At 30.8% G+C, this 12745-nt stretch overlaps 1 protein-coding gene across 1 annotated transcript; it reads left to right on the forward strand.

The window, feature by feature from the left end:
* The first annotated feature begins 4957 nt into the window (after positions 1 to 4957).
* Positions 4958 to 8303, forward strand: LOC114182590 (receptor-like protein EIX2). The gene has a single exon (XM_028069486.1). The coding sequence runs from the start codon at positions 5007 to 5009 to the stop codon at positions 8289 to 8291; it is 3285 nt and encodes a 1094-aa protein (XP_027925287.1). The 5' UTR covers positions 4958 to 5006; the 3' UTR covers positions 8292 to 8303.
* The last annotated feature ends 4442 nt before the right edge of the window (positions 8304 to 12745 follow it).

Genomic DNA, 12745 nt, shown 5'->3' on the forward strand with positions numbered 1-12745 from the left:
TAGTCTTCGTAGAAATTAAATGCAAAGACAAATTTTGGTGATAATTTGAAGTGAATATATCGTATACACCTATCACGAGTTCTATCAGAATTTATAGGACCAATTTTCTAAATATACAAATGAAAAACATTGTTGAAAAGTTGTTATGATTAAATATTTTTATTATAATAATAATCATATCTAAACTTTAATTGTATTTATTATGTTTTATCATCATAAAAAATCTGGAGATATAATATTTCCACCACTCACTGTTTCTCTATATCTATGTATCTAGAAGAATTAATATGTTTTAGTTTTTAAAATATATATTGTATTCGATTTTCGCCTAAAAGCATGTTTTCTAACTCTTTTAGTGGGTTAGAAAATATCTTATCACATTTAATTTGGAAATTGAAACAATTAAATAGACTTTGAAAAGTCATTGCAGAAATTTCGTATAAAGACAAATTAAACTTTCACATTCGAGTGAAATCTCATTCCTTGAAGACATCATTGTATTAAGAATAGAGTGGAGGTGCGGATAATAAATATGAAAGTGATAAAAGACCCTACAGAACTTACAAAATGGTGTATTGATACATTCACTCTAAACTTTGTAAGAGTTTTTGATAAGATAAGTATTTTATTGAATAAAGACTTACAATTTTCACAATTTTTTAATAATTGACAGAATTATTTCAGCATAATTATGAGATAATATTTTTTAAATGATTTCAAGAAATTCAGAAATAGTTATTGGAACATTCATTGAAATAGTTTTTGGAGCTTTCATTCATCTTCTATCTTGGAAACTCTCAGGCTAGTTATTCAATCTTCCTGATACTTGATGATAACTCAAAAATAATAGTACTCACATTGTTTAATTTAATATGTAAAATATACCGTGCAACTCTCAATAATAGTATCCTATCACTATCATCATACAGTGTCGTTAAAAAATATTTTATATTATCTTTAATCTAATTAAGTCAAATAAACAAATATATCGTATATTATTTATTCTATGAAAAACAAGTTATTACAAAATGTGTAATCTCATTTGTTTTAGCTACCGAAATACTTACATTTAGATATTTTATTTTATTTTCATAAACTTTATATAAATTTAAATATGCAAGCAAAAAGAGAATTAAAAGCTAAGAGAAATAATATTAGATTTTAAGGTGTCCAATATATTTATAATAATATGTTAAAATACATTTATTTATTTATTTATTATAATACTATAATTATAATGTTATTAATAGTATTTTTTAGGTGATTTATGAATTTAATTGATTGTAATATTATTACTCGTATTTTTTAGGTGATTACGAATTTAATAGATTCATATTGACTTAATTAAAAAAAAAAGAAAAACTATTTTTTATCGGCTATCAATTTATTATGTATTTTATAAAATACATTATTTTGCATAAAGTAAATAAAAAGACAGAAACAATGTGTCTTTTGCTAAAAAACAAAGGCTGTCAAGAAAAATAAAGTAACCATTTTGCGAACGCAAAAGAAAAGGGTTGGAGAAGGTAACAATATCTTTTTTATTCTTTCTATCGTTTAATTATAGCATTGTTATCCACCTTATAAGGAAGAGAAGGTTTAATATTAATCTGGATACTAGAAGAGAACTTATAATATACTTATTAATGATTATTAATTGAAGATTTTATTAGATTAGTTAGTGAGTTTTTCCTTTAGGGCATGTTCTCATGCAAGATTTATTGTAGTGGATGAAACGAGGGTGGTGATTTAACAAAGATTCGGTTGTTTGTTTTTGGTGGAAAGAATTGTTTTGGTGGAAAGAAGTGATTGAGAGGTAATAAATTGCAAAATTATAGCATTAGATCTATCTCGTTATTTTGAAGAGATTAACGAGATTAACGTACCAAATTATAACTCTATCCTTGTTATTATATTGAAATAAAAATCAGTTTTGCTGCTACTTATATGATTGTGGAATTTATGTATCCGGTTCCATGCTTCATATCCAGATCCATATTAGTTATATTTGATTCCACTTCTTTTTATATTGAAATAGTTCTAAAGGAGTTCAAAGCACTTTTTTTTTTGTTTCTATATTGAAAAAAATTAAATATTTTATTTTTTAGTTTAGATACATTAAAATATTTATTTTTTCAATTAAAATTTATCTTTAATATTTAAATTTATGTAGAAAAATTTTCAAAATTAATTACAACTTATCTAAATATCATTTTATACTATATTTAACACCAAGGACAATTTAATAATCTAACTTTTTCATACATTAAATTTTATTGTTTATTAGTCACATCAATTAAATCCTACACAAACTTTCACAAAATTTACTTTTAAATCTACTCTACTCACATCCAAATCCTTAAAAAAAACAACACAACTTTCACTTTCAAATGCACTCAAATCAATTACCTCCCTCTCTCAAATCAATCCTCTTTTAAGAACACACATTTATATCGAGGGTTTGTTAGTTTTCATTTGTTGTTTGGTGCATGTCATCATCTTGTCTATTGTTATTATTATTGTTTGTCCTTTAATATTTTTTAGAGCTTGTTTATACAAAGAAGAATTAATTTGTTTTTGTTTATATAAAGAAAAATTAATATTATTGTTGTCTTATATATCTTTTTCTAACTCTTTTAATGGGTTAGAAATTATTTGTACAATCACATTAGAATTTGAAACAATTGCATAAACTTTAAATTGCATTCACAAATATAAAGACAAATTAAACTTCTGATTTTCCATGCTTTTGGTAAAATGCCATGATTTTTTGGTAGACTTTCCTCAATAATTTCGTCTTTTTGTTATGCAACTGTTAGCCTTAAAATTATTCTTAGGTAAAACTAATATATTTTGTTTTTTTAAAATGAAATACTATAACTTCTTACAATATTTGATATCTTTCTTTTATATATATATATATATATACCAATAGTGCAATTTTAACTATTTAACTCGTGTTATAAGTCTCGGTTATTAGGAAACCAAAACATATAATGGTGCGATGACATTTTTGCAATTCCTACCGGCTTTTCTGTCTTGGTTTCCTCAATAACCGAAGCAGAATCTACTTTTCTGCCTTGGTTGCAGTAGACATGCTACCATAAAGCCTTTTAGACTTCGGTTTCCCTGATTTGAAGCAAAGAATTAATTGGGAGAGTGACATTTGGCCTCGGTTATAATTGAACCGAGCCAAAAATCATTGTTTTACCTCGGTTAAAATTGAACCAAGGCCAAAAATCACTATTTTACCTCCGTTAAAAATTGAACCGAGATCATATACCAAGTTAGGGATTCAAAACGCGAATGCACTGTTCTTCATCTTCTACAACGTAACATTTGCGTTTTCTCTCCTCTGAACGTGTCGTCAACCGTCCACAGTCGTCATTGTCCATCCTCCATTCACATCGTCAGCCACCGTCAAGCCTCCTTCCATGTTGCTGCGGTCATTTGGGTTCCACAGTCGTCATTGTCCATCCTCCATTTTTTTTTTTTTTACGTTAAAAGAAGAATAACGAATTTTTTTTAAATATGATTTTTTCGAACAGTTAAATTTTATTTGGTTGCTAAAAATATTATTAAAATATTAATTTATTATCATATTAAATGATTTAATAAAAATACTATTTTTTTTAGAAAAATGTTACATTTTAATTCACACAAATTAAATTCCCATATTTTATTTATGATGTAATAAACGACATCAATGGTTATACAAAAATTGCAGGTTATTGCAGTTGTGCTACACGCGCATCCGATTGATCTCGGGTGAAGGAAATCATAATTGGTATCTATAAAAGTGCAAGATATGTATTCAGTGTTATAGTTTGAATGTTTTTAGTAAGTAATTTATGTCAAAATGTTGTTTCTAGACTCTGATTTCACTGAGTTGTTTTGCATAATACATTTCTAACGTCGTTCCCTTTTAATTTTATATTTTATTTTTAACACCACTTTTCTAATAACTCTAAACCTAATATGATTGAACATACCCATTTATTTATTTATTTCTAGTTAAGGGTCTTGTGCTGCAGCGGATGATAATGAATAAATACAGTTAATATTAATCGTAGTATGTCAATTCATAAATTTAATAAATTTATTTAAATATTATTCTCTTTATTTGATGTGTGTAATATATAACTTGAATCAAAAAAATAGAACGATATACAATTCAACATCCATTTTTTCTGTCAAATTATCTCCTGAAAGTTTAGTTAATTAGCAACTTGCACGTTTGAAGAAGAGTTTTGGCCCGGAATTAACATACGAATCAGTTAATTTCACAATTATATTGCTATTAAAAAATGGTTGTACATTCTATTTTTGTTTTTTATTTTTTGAAGAATGACAAGAATATGTAAGAATCAATTCCAAGAGGCGTGTCCGTAGTCGTATGCGTGTGACATGATGTGTACATGGTCATGATTGCTGCAAACGGCAAGACATTGAATGCAACAATGAATTTGTTCAATTCATGTACACATGTTTCATATTCTCGGTAAATATTCAACGTTACAATCATAATAACTATTTTTTCTTCATCTCTTGTTTTCATCCCCAATAATTTTCTCAATACTTTTCATTCATGTTTCAACTCAAGTCAACTATCACTTTCTATTGTACTGAAACTGTTTCAAAGCCTCCTTCACGTTTTCTCGCATTATTTTATTAATAATAATAGTATGAAACATTTGACGTTAGTTATGAAACATGTTAGTCTATTTGTCATAAGTTATTGGTGTGAAAACTCCTTTTCTGTTTGATCGCACGGAGCCCAACAAAAATTCTACACATGAATCATGATGATGGTATTTTGAGTGCATGTAATTAAAAGTAGTGGGTGCATCAAAAAGCATATTTGGTGGAAAAATGACACCACCCCAAGCACTATACTCTACCAGAACGCTTATATATATTCAATCGTTTTGGTTTGGCCATTCACACTTCACACTGATCAAATTCAAGATCCTTGTTTCACACTCTTACGTATTTCATATCACCAAATGACTACTTGTTTTCCTAGACTCTGTTATGCACTTCTCCTGCTCTTGCTGCATGCTGCAGAATCCATTCTCGGATTGAACAATAGTACAGAAATAAAGTGCATTGAGAGGGAGAGACAGGCACTCCTCAACTTCAAACATGGCCTCATAGATGCCTATGGCATGCTGTCTACATGGAGGGATGATGAAAACAGTACAGATTGTTGCAAATGGAAAGGCATTCAATGCGACCATCAAACAGGTCATGTAAGCTTCCTTCGTCTCCGTGGTTCGGATACACAATTTTTGAGAGGTGCAGTCAATATCAGTTCATTGTTTCCTTTGCAAAATATTCAACATTTGGATCTCAGCTCCAATATTTTTGAAGGGAGTCACATCCCACAACTCATTGCCTCACTTACCAACTTAAGATATCTCAATCTGTCCAATTGTTATTTTAGTGGCAGCATTCCTACCCAACTTGGAAGCCTTACACACTTGAGGTATCTCGATCTCAGTTACAATAATTTGGATGAGGAACTCCCTCGTCAACTTGGAAATCTGTCACAGTTGAGGTATCTTGATCTTAGTGGAAATAATCTTGATGGGAAAATCCCTTCTCAACTTGGAAATTTGTCACAGTTGAAGTACCTTGATCTTAGTCAAAATTCCTTTTCTGGAACATTGTCTTTCCAGGTTGCCGATTTTCCTTTCTTGCAAACTCTTAGACTTGATGGTGATTTTCATGTTAAACCCGAGGATGCAAAGTGGTTGTCTAATCTCCATTCCCTAACAAATCTTGCCCTGTATTATTTACAAAATCTTGACTGGTTAACAACGATTACTTTTCCAAATTTAAAAGAGTTGAGGCTAGTTGACTGTTCTCTTTCAGATACCCATATTCATTCTCTGTTTTATTCACCTTCCAACTTTTCCAATTCTCTTATGATCCTTGACCTTTCTGATAATATGCTCACATCCTCAACATTTCAATTACTGTCTAACTTTAGCCTTAATCTTCAAGAGCTTTATCTTTCTCATAATGACCTTGTTTTGTCATCTCCAGTCCACTCAATCTTTCCTTCTCTTGTGATCCTTGACCTTTCCTATAATAATATGACATCATTTGAAGGTACTTCCATCTTAGCTTCAAAACTTCAAAATCTTTATTTGCGAAACTGTAGTCTTAGGGATGATAATTTTCTCATATCAGCTACTACAATTGCGAATTCTTCATCTTCTCTTGCCTCGCTTGATCTCTCCTCAAATCTGTTGAAATCATCATCCATATTTGACTGGCTCTTCAACTCCACTACCAATCTTCGTACACTTCAACTTTATAATAACATGTTGGAAGGTCCCATTCCAGATGGATTTGGAAAAGTAATGAACTCTCTTGAAGTTCTTGACCTCCATGGTAACAAACTGCAAGGCGAGATTCCATCTTTCTTTGGGAACATCAGCACATTGAAGAGTTTAATCCTCTCCAAGAACAAGTTGAGCGGAAAATTTTCTAGCTTCTTTCAGAATTCATCATGGTGCAACAAGCACGTGTTTCAGATTTTGGATTTATCCTCTAACAACATTACAGGAACATTACCTAAAAGCATTGGATTGCTATCTGAGTTGGAGTACTTGTTATTGGATGGAAATTGCTTGGAGGGTGACGTCACTGAATCCCATCTTTCCAATTTTTCCAAATTAAGGTACTTATCTTTGTCAAATAACTCATTGTCTGTAAAATTTGTCCCTACTTGGGTTCCACCTTTCCAGTTACAAAATTTGGGACTAAGATCTTGCAAGTTGGATCCTAGTTTTCCTAGTTGGCTCCATACTCAAAGTTCGTTAAGTGACCTCGATATTTCCGACAATGGGCTTAATTACGTACCGGATTGGGTTTGGGACAACTTGCAAAATATGAGAACATTGAATATGTCTCACAACAATCTCAGTGGTCCGATTCCTAATATATCATTGAAGCTTCACTATGCACCATCGGTAATTCTAAATTCAAATCAGTTTGAAGGCAAAATACCATCGTTTTTACTACAAGCTTCAAAATTGAGGCTTTCTAACAATAAATTCTCAGATCTGTTTTCATTCATATGTAACCAAGGCAACTCCGAAATGTGGATTTTAGATTTGTCAAACAATCAACTGAAGGGACAGCTCCCTGACTGTTGGACATCTGTAGATCGGTTATGGTATCTTGATTTAAGCAACAATAAATTGTCAGGGAGGATTCCTTTGTCTATGGGCAGCCTTGTTGAATTGAATGTCTTGGTTTTAGGAAACAATAACCTGACAGGTGAATTAGCTTCGACCTTGAAGAATTGCAGCAATTTAATGATGTTGGATGTGGGTAAAAATATGTTGTCCGGCCCCATACCATCATGGATCGGAGAAAGTATGCAACAGTTGATAATCTTGAACATGCGAGAGAATTACTTTTCTGGAAATCTTCCTATTCAACTCTGTTATTTGAACTATATTCAATTATTGGATCTTTCGAAGAATATGTTATCAAAAGGAATTCCATCATGCTTAAAGGAATTGACTGCCATGTCTAAAAAGGGCATCCACACACGTGGCACTCTAAATCGTATGTATTTGATATATATCCCTTATACTAAAATTTATGACTATTTTGTTGAGGAAGAGTATCCCTTTAACATAAGCTTGATATGGAAAGGTGTGGAACAGAGGTTCAAGAATCCAGAGTTAATTAAGGGCATTGATCTTTCAAGTAATAAGTTAAAGGGTGAAATACCAAAAGAGATTGGATATTTGGCTGGGTTAGTTTCCTTGAACTTATCAAGAAATAATCTGAGTGGAAAAATTCCTTCAGAGATAGGAAATTTAAGTTCACTGGAATCCCTTGACTTATCAAGAAATCAAATCAGTGGAGGAATTCCTCTTCCTCTATCCGAAATTGACTATCTAGGCAAATTAGACTTGTCACACAATTTTCTTTCTGGAAGAATCCCATCAGGAAGACATTTTGAAACCTTCGATGCATCTAGTTTTGAAGGAAATATGTACCTTTGTGGTGAGCAACTTAACAAAAGTTGTTATGGAGACGGAGATCAAACAACAGGAAAACTTTCGGAAGCGGAAGCAATAAATGATGATGAAGATAGTGTTTTCTATGAGGCATTGTACATGAGCATGGGGATTGGATACTTCACTGGATTTTGGGGCTTATTAGGACCAATACTACTTTGGAGTTCTTGGAAAAATGCTTATCTGGACTTCTTAAACAGATTGACAATCGGTATGTATGAACAATGTGGCAAGTGTAGGTGACCTAATTGCAGGAAAAAGGTATGTTGATCAAATATATCAATATTTGCTTCACAAAGAAAGCAGAATACATATTTTGAACAAAAAACTGTAATTAAATATAATCTAATTATTAGGAGCAGTATTATATTTGTTCATCTAGTTTAGCAATTTTAGTAATTACCCTTACTATAAATAATACTTATTGCTTTAAGGCAAGTGTATTACAGAGGGGAAAAAAGAAAAAAAAATGCATTTCATGACTCAATATTATTATTCATAATTCAATGATGAAATATTTATTTGTATCTAATCATGTAACATATTTTCTCAGATGATATTTTTATTTTAAAAGAAGAATATTGAATTTTCGTAACTATGATTTTTTAAAATGCTTAAGTTTTATTTGTTTGGTATAAAATATTGTTAAATATTTAATTTGTTATCATATTAAATGATTTAGTTAAAATAATATATTCTAATTTGACACAGTCAAATATAATTCCGTCGTTATTTATGTTGTAATAAACCAATTGACGGTTATACAAAACTTGTAGGCTATTGCAGTTGTACTAGGCACTTCTGATTGATCTCGGAAGAAGGAAAGCACCGTTGATAGCCATGTGTGTGAAGTTTATACCATCACTTGATTGATGAATAGGTACATCTCCTTTTTGTTTTTTGCAGTTGTGATAAAAAGTTACAAATATTCTGAAAAGAATTGTAAATAAATTTAGGGTTAAATATATTTTTGTTCCTCGAGTTTAAGTGAAATTTAAAATTAGTCTCTATTCGAATTTTTTGACTAACGTAGTCTTCCATACACAGAAATGTGTGAATTTAATTCTTTTAATCAATTACAAAAAGTATAGTTATGTATATAATATATATTATTGTTGTATTATATATCTTTTTCTAACTCTTTTAACGGGTTAGAAAATTATTTGTACAATCACATCAAATTTAGAATTTGAAACAATTGCATAAACTTTTAAATAGCAAGTCTTCAAAAATATAAAGACAATTAAACTTCTATTTTTCGATGCTTTAAATATTAACTGTTGTGAATGTGAGCGGTGAAAATTAATAGATGCCAACCGCCACCACTCTACTCTCCCCAATTCCTTATATAACCAATCATTCGTGCTTCTGCCTTTCACACTTTCACAACTTAGAATAAGCTGATAACATTTGAGGATCTCTGTTTTTTGCTGTGTTCATTTCATGGAACGATTTTATGCACTTCTCTTGCTTCTCATGCATGCTGCAGCACCTATTCTGGGATTCCACAATAGCTCAGAAATAAAGTGCACTGAGAGGGAGAGACAGACACTCCTCAACTTCAAACATGGCCTCATAGATGACTACCACATGCTGTCTACAGTTGCAAATCCCTTCTCAATTTGCAAATAATCTTGATGGGAAAATCCCTTCTCAATTTGCAAATCTGTCACAGTTGAGGTACCTTGATCTTAGCGGAAATTCCTTTTCTGGAGCACTCCCATTCCAGGTTGGGAATCTTCCTTTCTTGCACGCTCTTAGACTTGGTGGAGATTTTGATGTCAAACCTAAGGATGGAAAGTGGTTGTCTAATATCAGTTTCCTAACACATCTTGCCTTCAATGGTTTACATAACCCTGATTGGTTGCAAATGATTCATAGTCCAAAGCTAAAAGAGTTGATCCTAAGAAAGAGAGAAGGAAATGGCTTCTGTTATTCATTGAATGAAAAAGTGTGTCTTCTGCAAACCCTGTGTTTTATATTTTAAGGAATTACAATTTTCACATCTATATCTATATACAAATGGGAACTAACAAATAGCAACTTCTTCAATTAAATACTATATATCACACACTTCAATTCAAAAAAATTTATCTACAAAAAGTAAAAACACTTACGTGTCATGCTCTCATGATTTTGGCACTTCGTAAAAAAATTCAAAAACAAAATCAATTATTTCTCTCCACGTATCCCACCGCTTCTTTTTCCTCTCTCTCCACTTTCAAATTTCAGATTCAATTCTCTCTCTTAAACCTCTTCTCTCTCTTTCTGACTTTTCGTTTCTCATTCTCTCTTCATCTTCTTCTCATTCTCACTTTCTCATTATTTGTTGCAGGACTTTCTTTTGATTTTCTCCGCTCTTTCTCAGTCCATCGAAATAGCATGGACTCCACCTAATGTTCATCTTCAGATCTCTTTGTATTTTTGCTTCTTTTGTAATATTTTTTTGTTTTAGTTCTTTTTTAGAATTTTTGTCAGATGAATGAGCTCAGTAGAAGTTGGGTAACGTCCACATTTCTTTTTTTTTTATCTAGATCTGTTTTTTTTTTCGAGTTTCTGAAGGAAAGAGTTCATCTTCATCTTCTTCTTATATTTGTACCCACTTTCTGTTGATGCTATTTTTTTTTTGTTTACAGGCTTGAAATGAAGAGTTCATCTTTTTTACCCAGATTTTGATTTTTTCAGACAACACCATGGCTCCAGATAATCTTCATCTTCAGATCTCTTTGTATTTTTGCTTCTTTTGTAATATTTTTTTGTTTTAGTTCTGTTTTGGAATTTTTTTCATATGAATGAGCTCAGTAGAAGTTGGATAACGTCCACATTTCTTCTTTTTTTTTATCTAGATCTTTTTTTTTCGAGTTTTTGAAGGAAAGAGTTCATCTTCATCTTCATCATCTTATATTTATACCCACCTTCTATTGATGCTATTTTTTTTTGTTTACAGGCTTGGAATGAAGAGTTCATCTTTTTACCCAGATTTTGAGTTTTTTCAGACAACAGCATGGTTCCAGATAATCTTCATCTTCAGATCTCTTTGTATTTTTGCTTCTTTTGTAATATTTTTTTTGTTTTAGTTATGTTTTGGAATTTTTTTCAGATGAATGATCTCAGTAGAAGTTGGGTAACGTCCACATTTCTTTTTTTTTATCTAGATCTGTTTTTTTTTTCGAGTTTCTGAAGGAAATAGTTCATCTTCATCTTCTTCTTCTTATATTTGTATCCACTTTTTGTTGATGCTATTTTTTTTTTGCTTACAGGCTTGAAATGAAGAGTTCATCTTTTCACCCAGATTTTTATTTTCTTCAGACAACACTATGGTTTCAGATAATTTTCATCTTCAGATCTCTTTGTATTTTTGCTTCTTTTGTAATATTTTTTTGTTTTAGTTCTCTTTTGGAATTTTTTTTCAGATGAATGAGCTCGGTAGAAGTTGGGTAACGTCCACAACTCTTTTTTTTTTATCTAAATCTGTTTTTTTTTTCGAGTTTCTGAAGGAAAGAGTTCATCTTCATCATCTTCTTCTTATGTTTTTACCCACTCTCTGTTGATGCTATTTTTTGTTGTTTACAGGCTTGAAATGAAGAGTTCATATTTTTACCCAAATTTTAATTTTTTCAGACAACACCATGGCTCCAGATAATCTTCATCTTCATATCTCTTTGTATTTTTGCTTCTTTTGTAATATTTTATTGTTTTAGTTCTGTTTTGGAATTTTTTTTCAGATGAATCAGCTCAGTAGAAGTTGGGTAACGTCCACATTTCTTATTTTTTTTTATCCAGATCTGTATTTTTTTTCGAGTTTCTATAGGAAACAGTTCATCTTCATCATCTTCTTCTTATATTTGTACCCACTTTTTGTTGATGCTATTTTTTTTTTTGTTTACAGGTTTGAAATGAAGAGTTCATCTTTTCACCCAAATTTTGATTTTTTGTAGACAACACCATGACTTCAGATAATCTTCATCTTCAAATCTCTTTGTATTTTTGTTTCTTTTGTAATATTTTTTTGTTTTAGTTCTTCTTTGGTATTTTTTTTCAGATGAATGAGCTCAGTAGAAGTTGGGTAACGTCCACATCTCTCTTTTTTTATCCAAATCTTTTTTTTTTCGAGTTTTTGAAGGAAAGAGTTCATCTTCATCTTCATCTTCTTTCTTATATTTGTACCCACTTTCTATTGATGCTATTTTTTTTTTTGTTTACAGGCTTAAATGAAGAGTTCATATTTTTACCCAGATTTTAATTGTTTTCAGACAACACCATGGCTTCAGCTAATCTTCATCTTTAGATCTTAGATCTCTTTGTACTTTTGCTTCTTTTGTAATATTTTTTTGTTTTAGTTCTGTTTTGGAATTTTTTTTCAGATGAATGAGCTCAGTAAAAGTTGGGTAACGTCCACATCTCTTTTTTTTTATCCAGATTTTTTTTTCCAGTTTTTTGAAGGAAACAGATCAACTGCATCTTCTTCTTCTTATATTTGTACCCACTTTTTGTTGATGCTATTTTTTTTTGTTTACAAGCTTGAAATGAAGAATTCATCTTTTTACCCAGATTTTGATTTTTTTCAGACAACACCATGGCTCCAGATAATCTTCATCTTCAGATCTCTTTGTATTTTTGCTTCTTTTGTAATATTTTTTGTTTTAGTTCTGTTTTGGAATTTTTTTTGTGAGATGAATGAGCTTAGTAGAAGTTGG

Source organism: Vigna unguiculata, chromosome 4 (genome assembly GCF_004118075.2).
Source record: "Vigna unguiculata cultivar IT97K-499-35 chromosome 4, ASM411807v1, whole genome shotgun sequence".
NCBI classification, from domain to species: domain Eukaryota; kingdom Viridiplantae; phylum Streptophyta; class Magnoliopsida; order Fabales; family Fabaceae; genus Vigna; species Vigna unguiculata.

What these genes read in the sequence shown, in the direction of transcription:
- LOC114182590 (XM_028069486.1), top strand. Translation starts at nt 5,007, where the DNA reads ATGACTACTTGTTTTCCTAGACTCTGTTATGCACTTCTCCTGCTCTTG.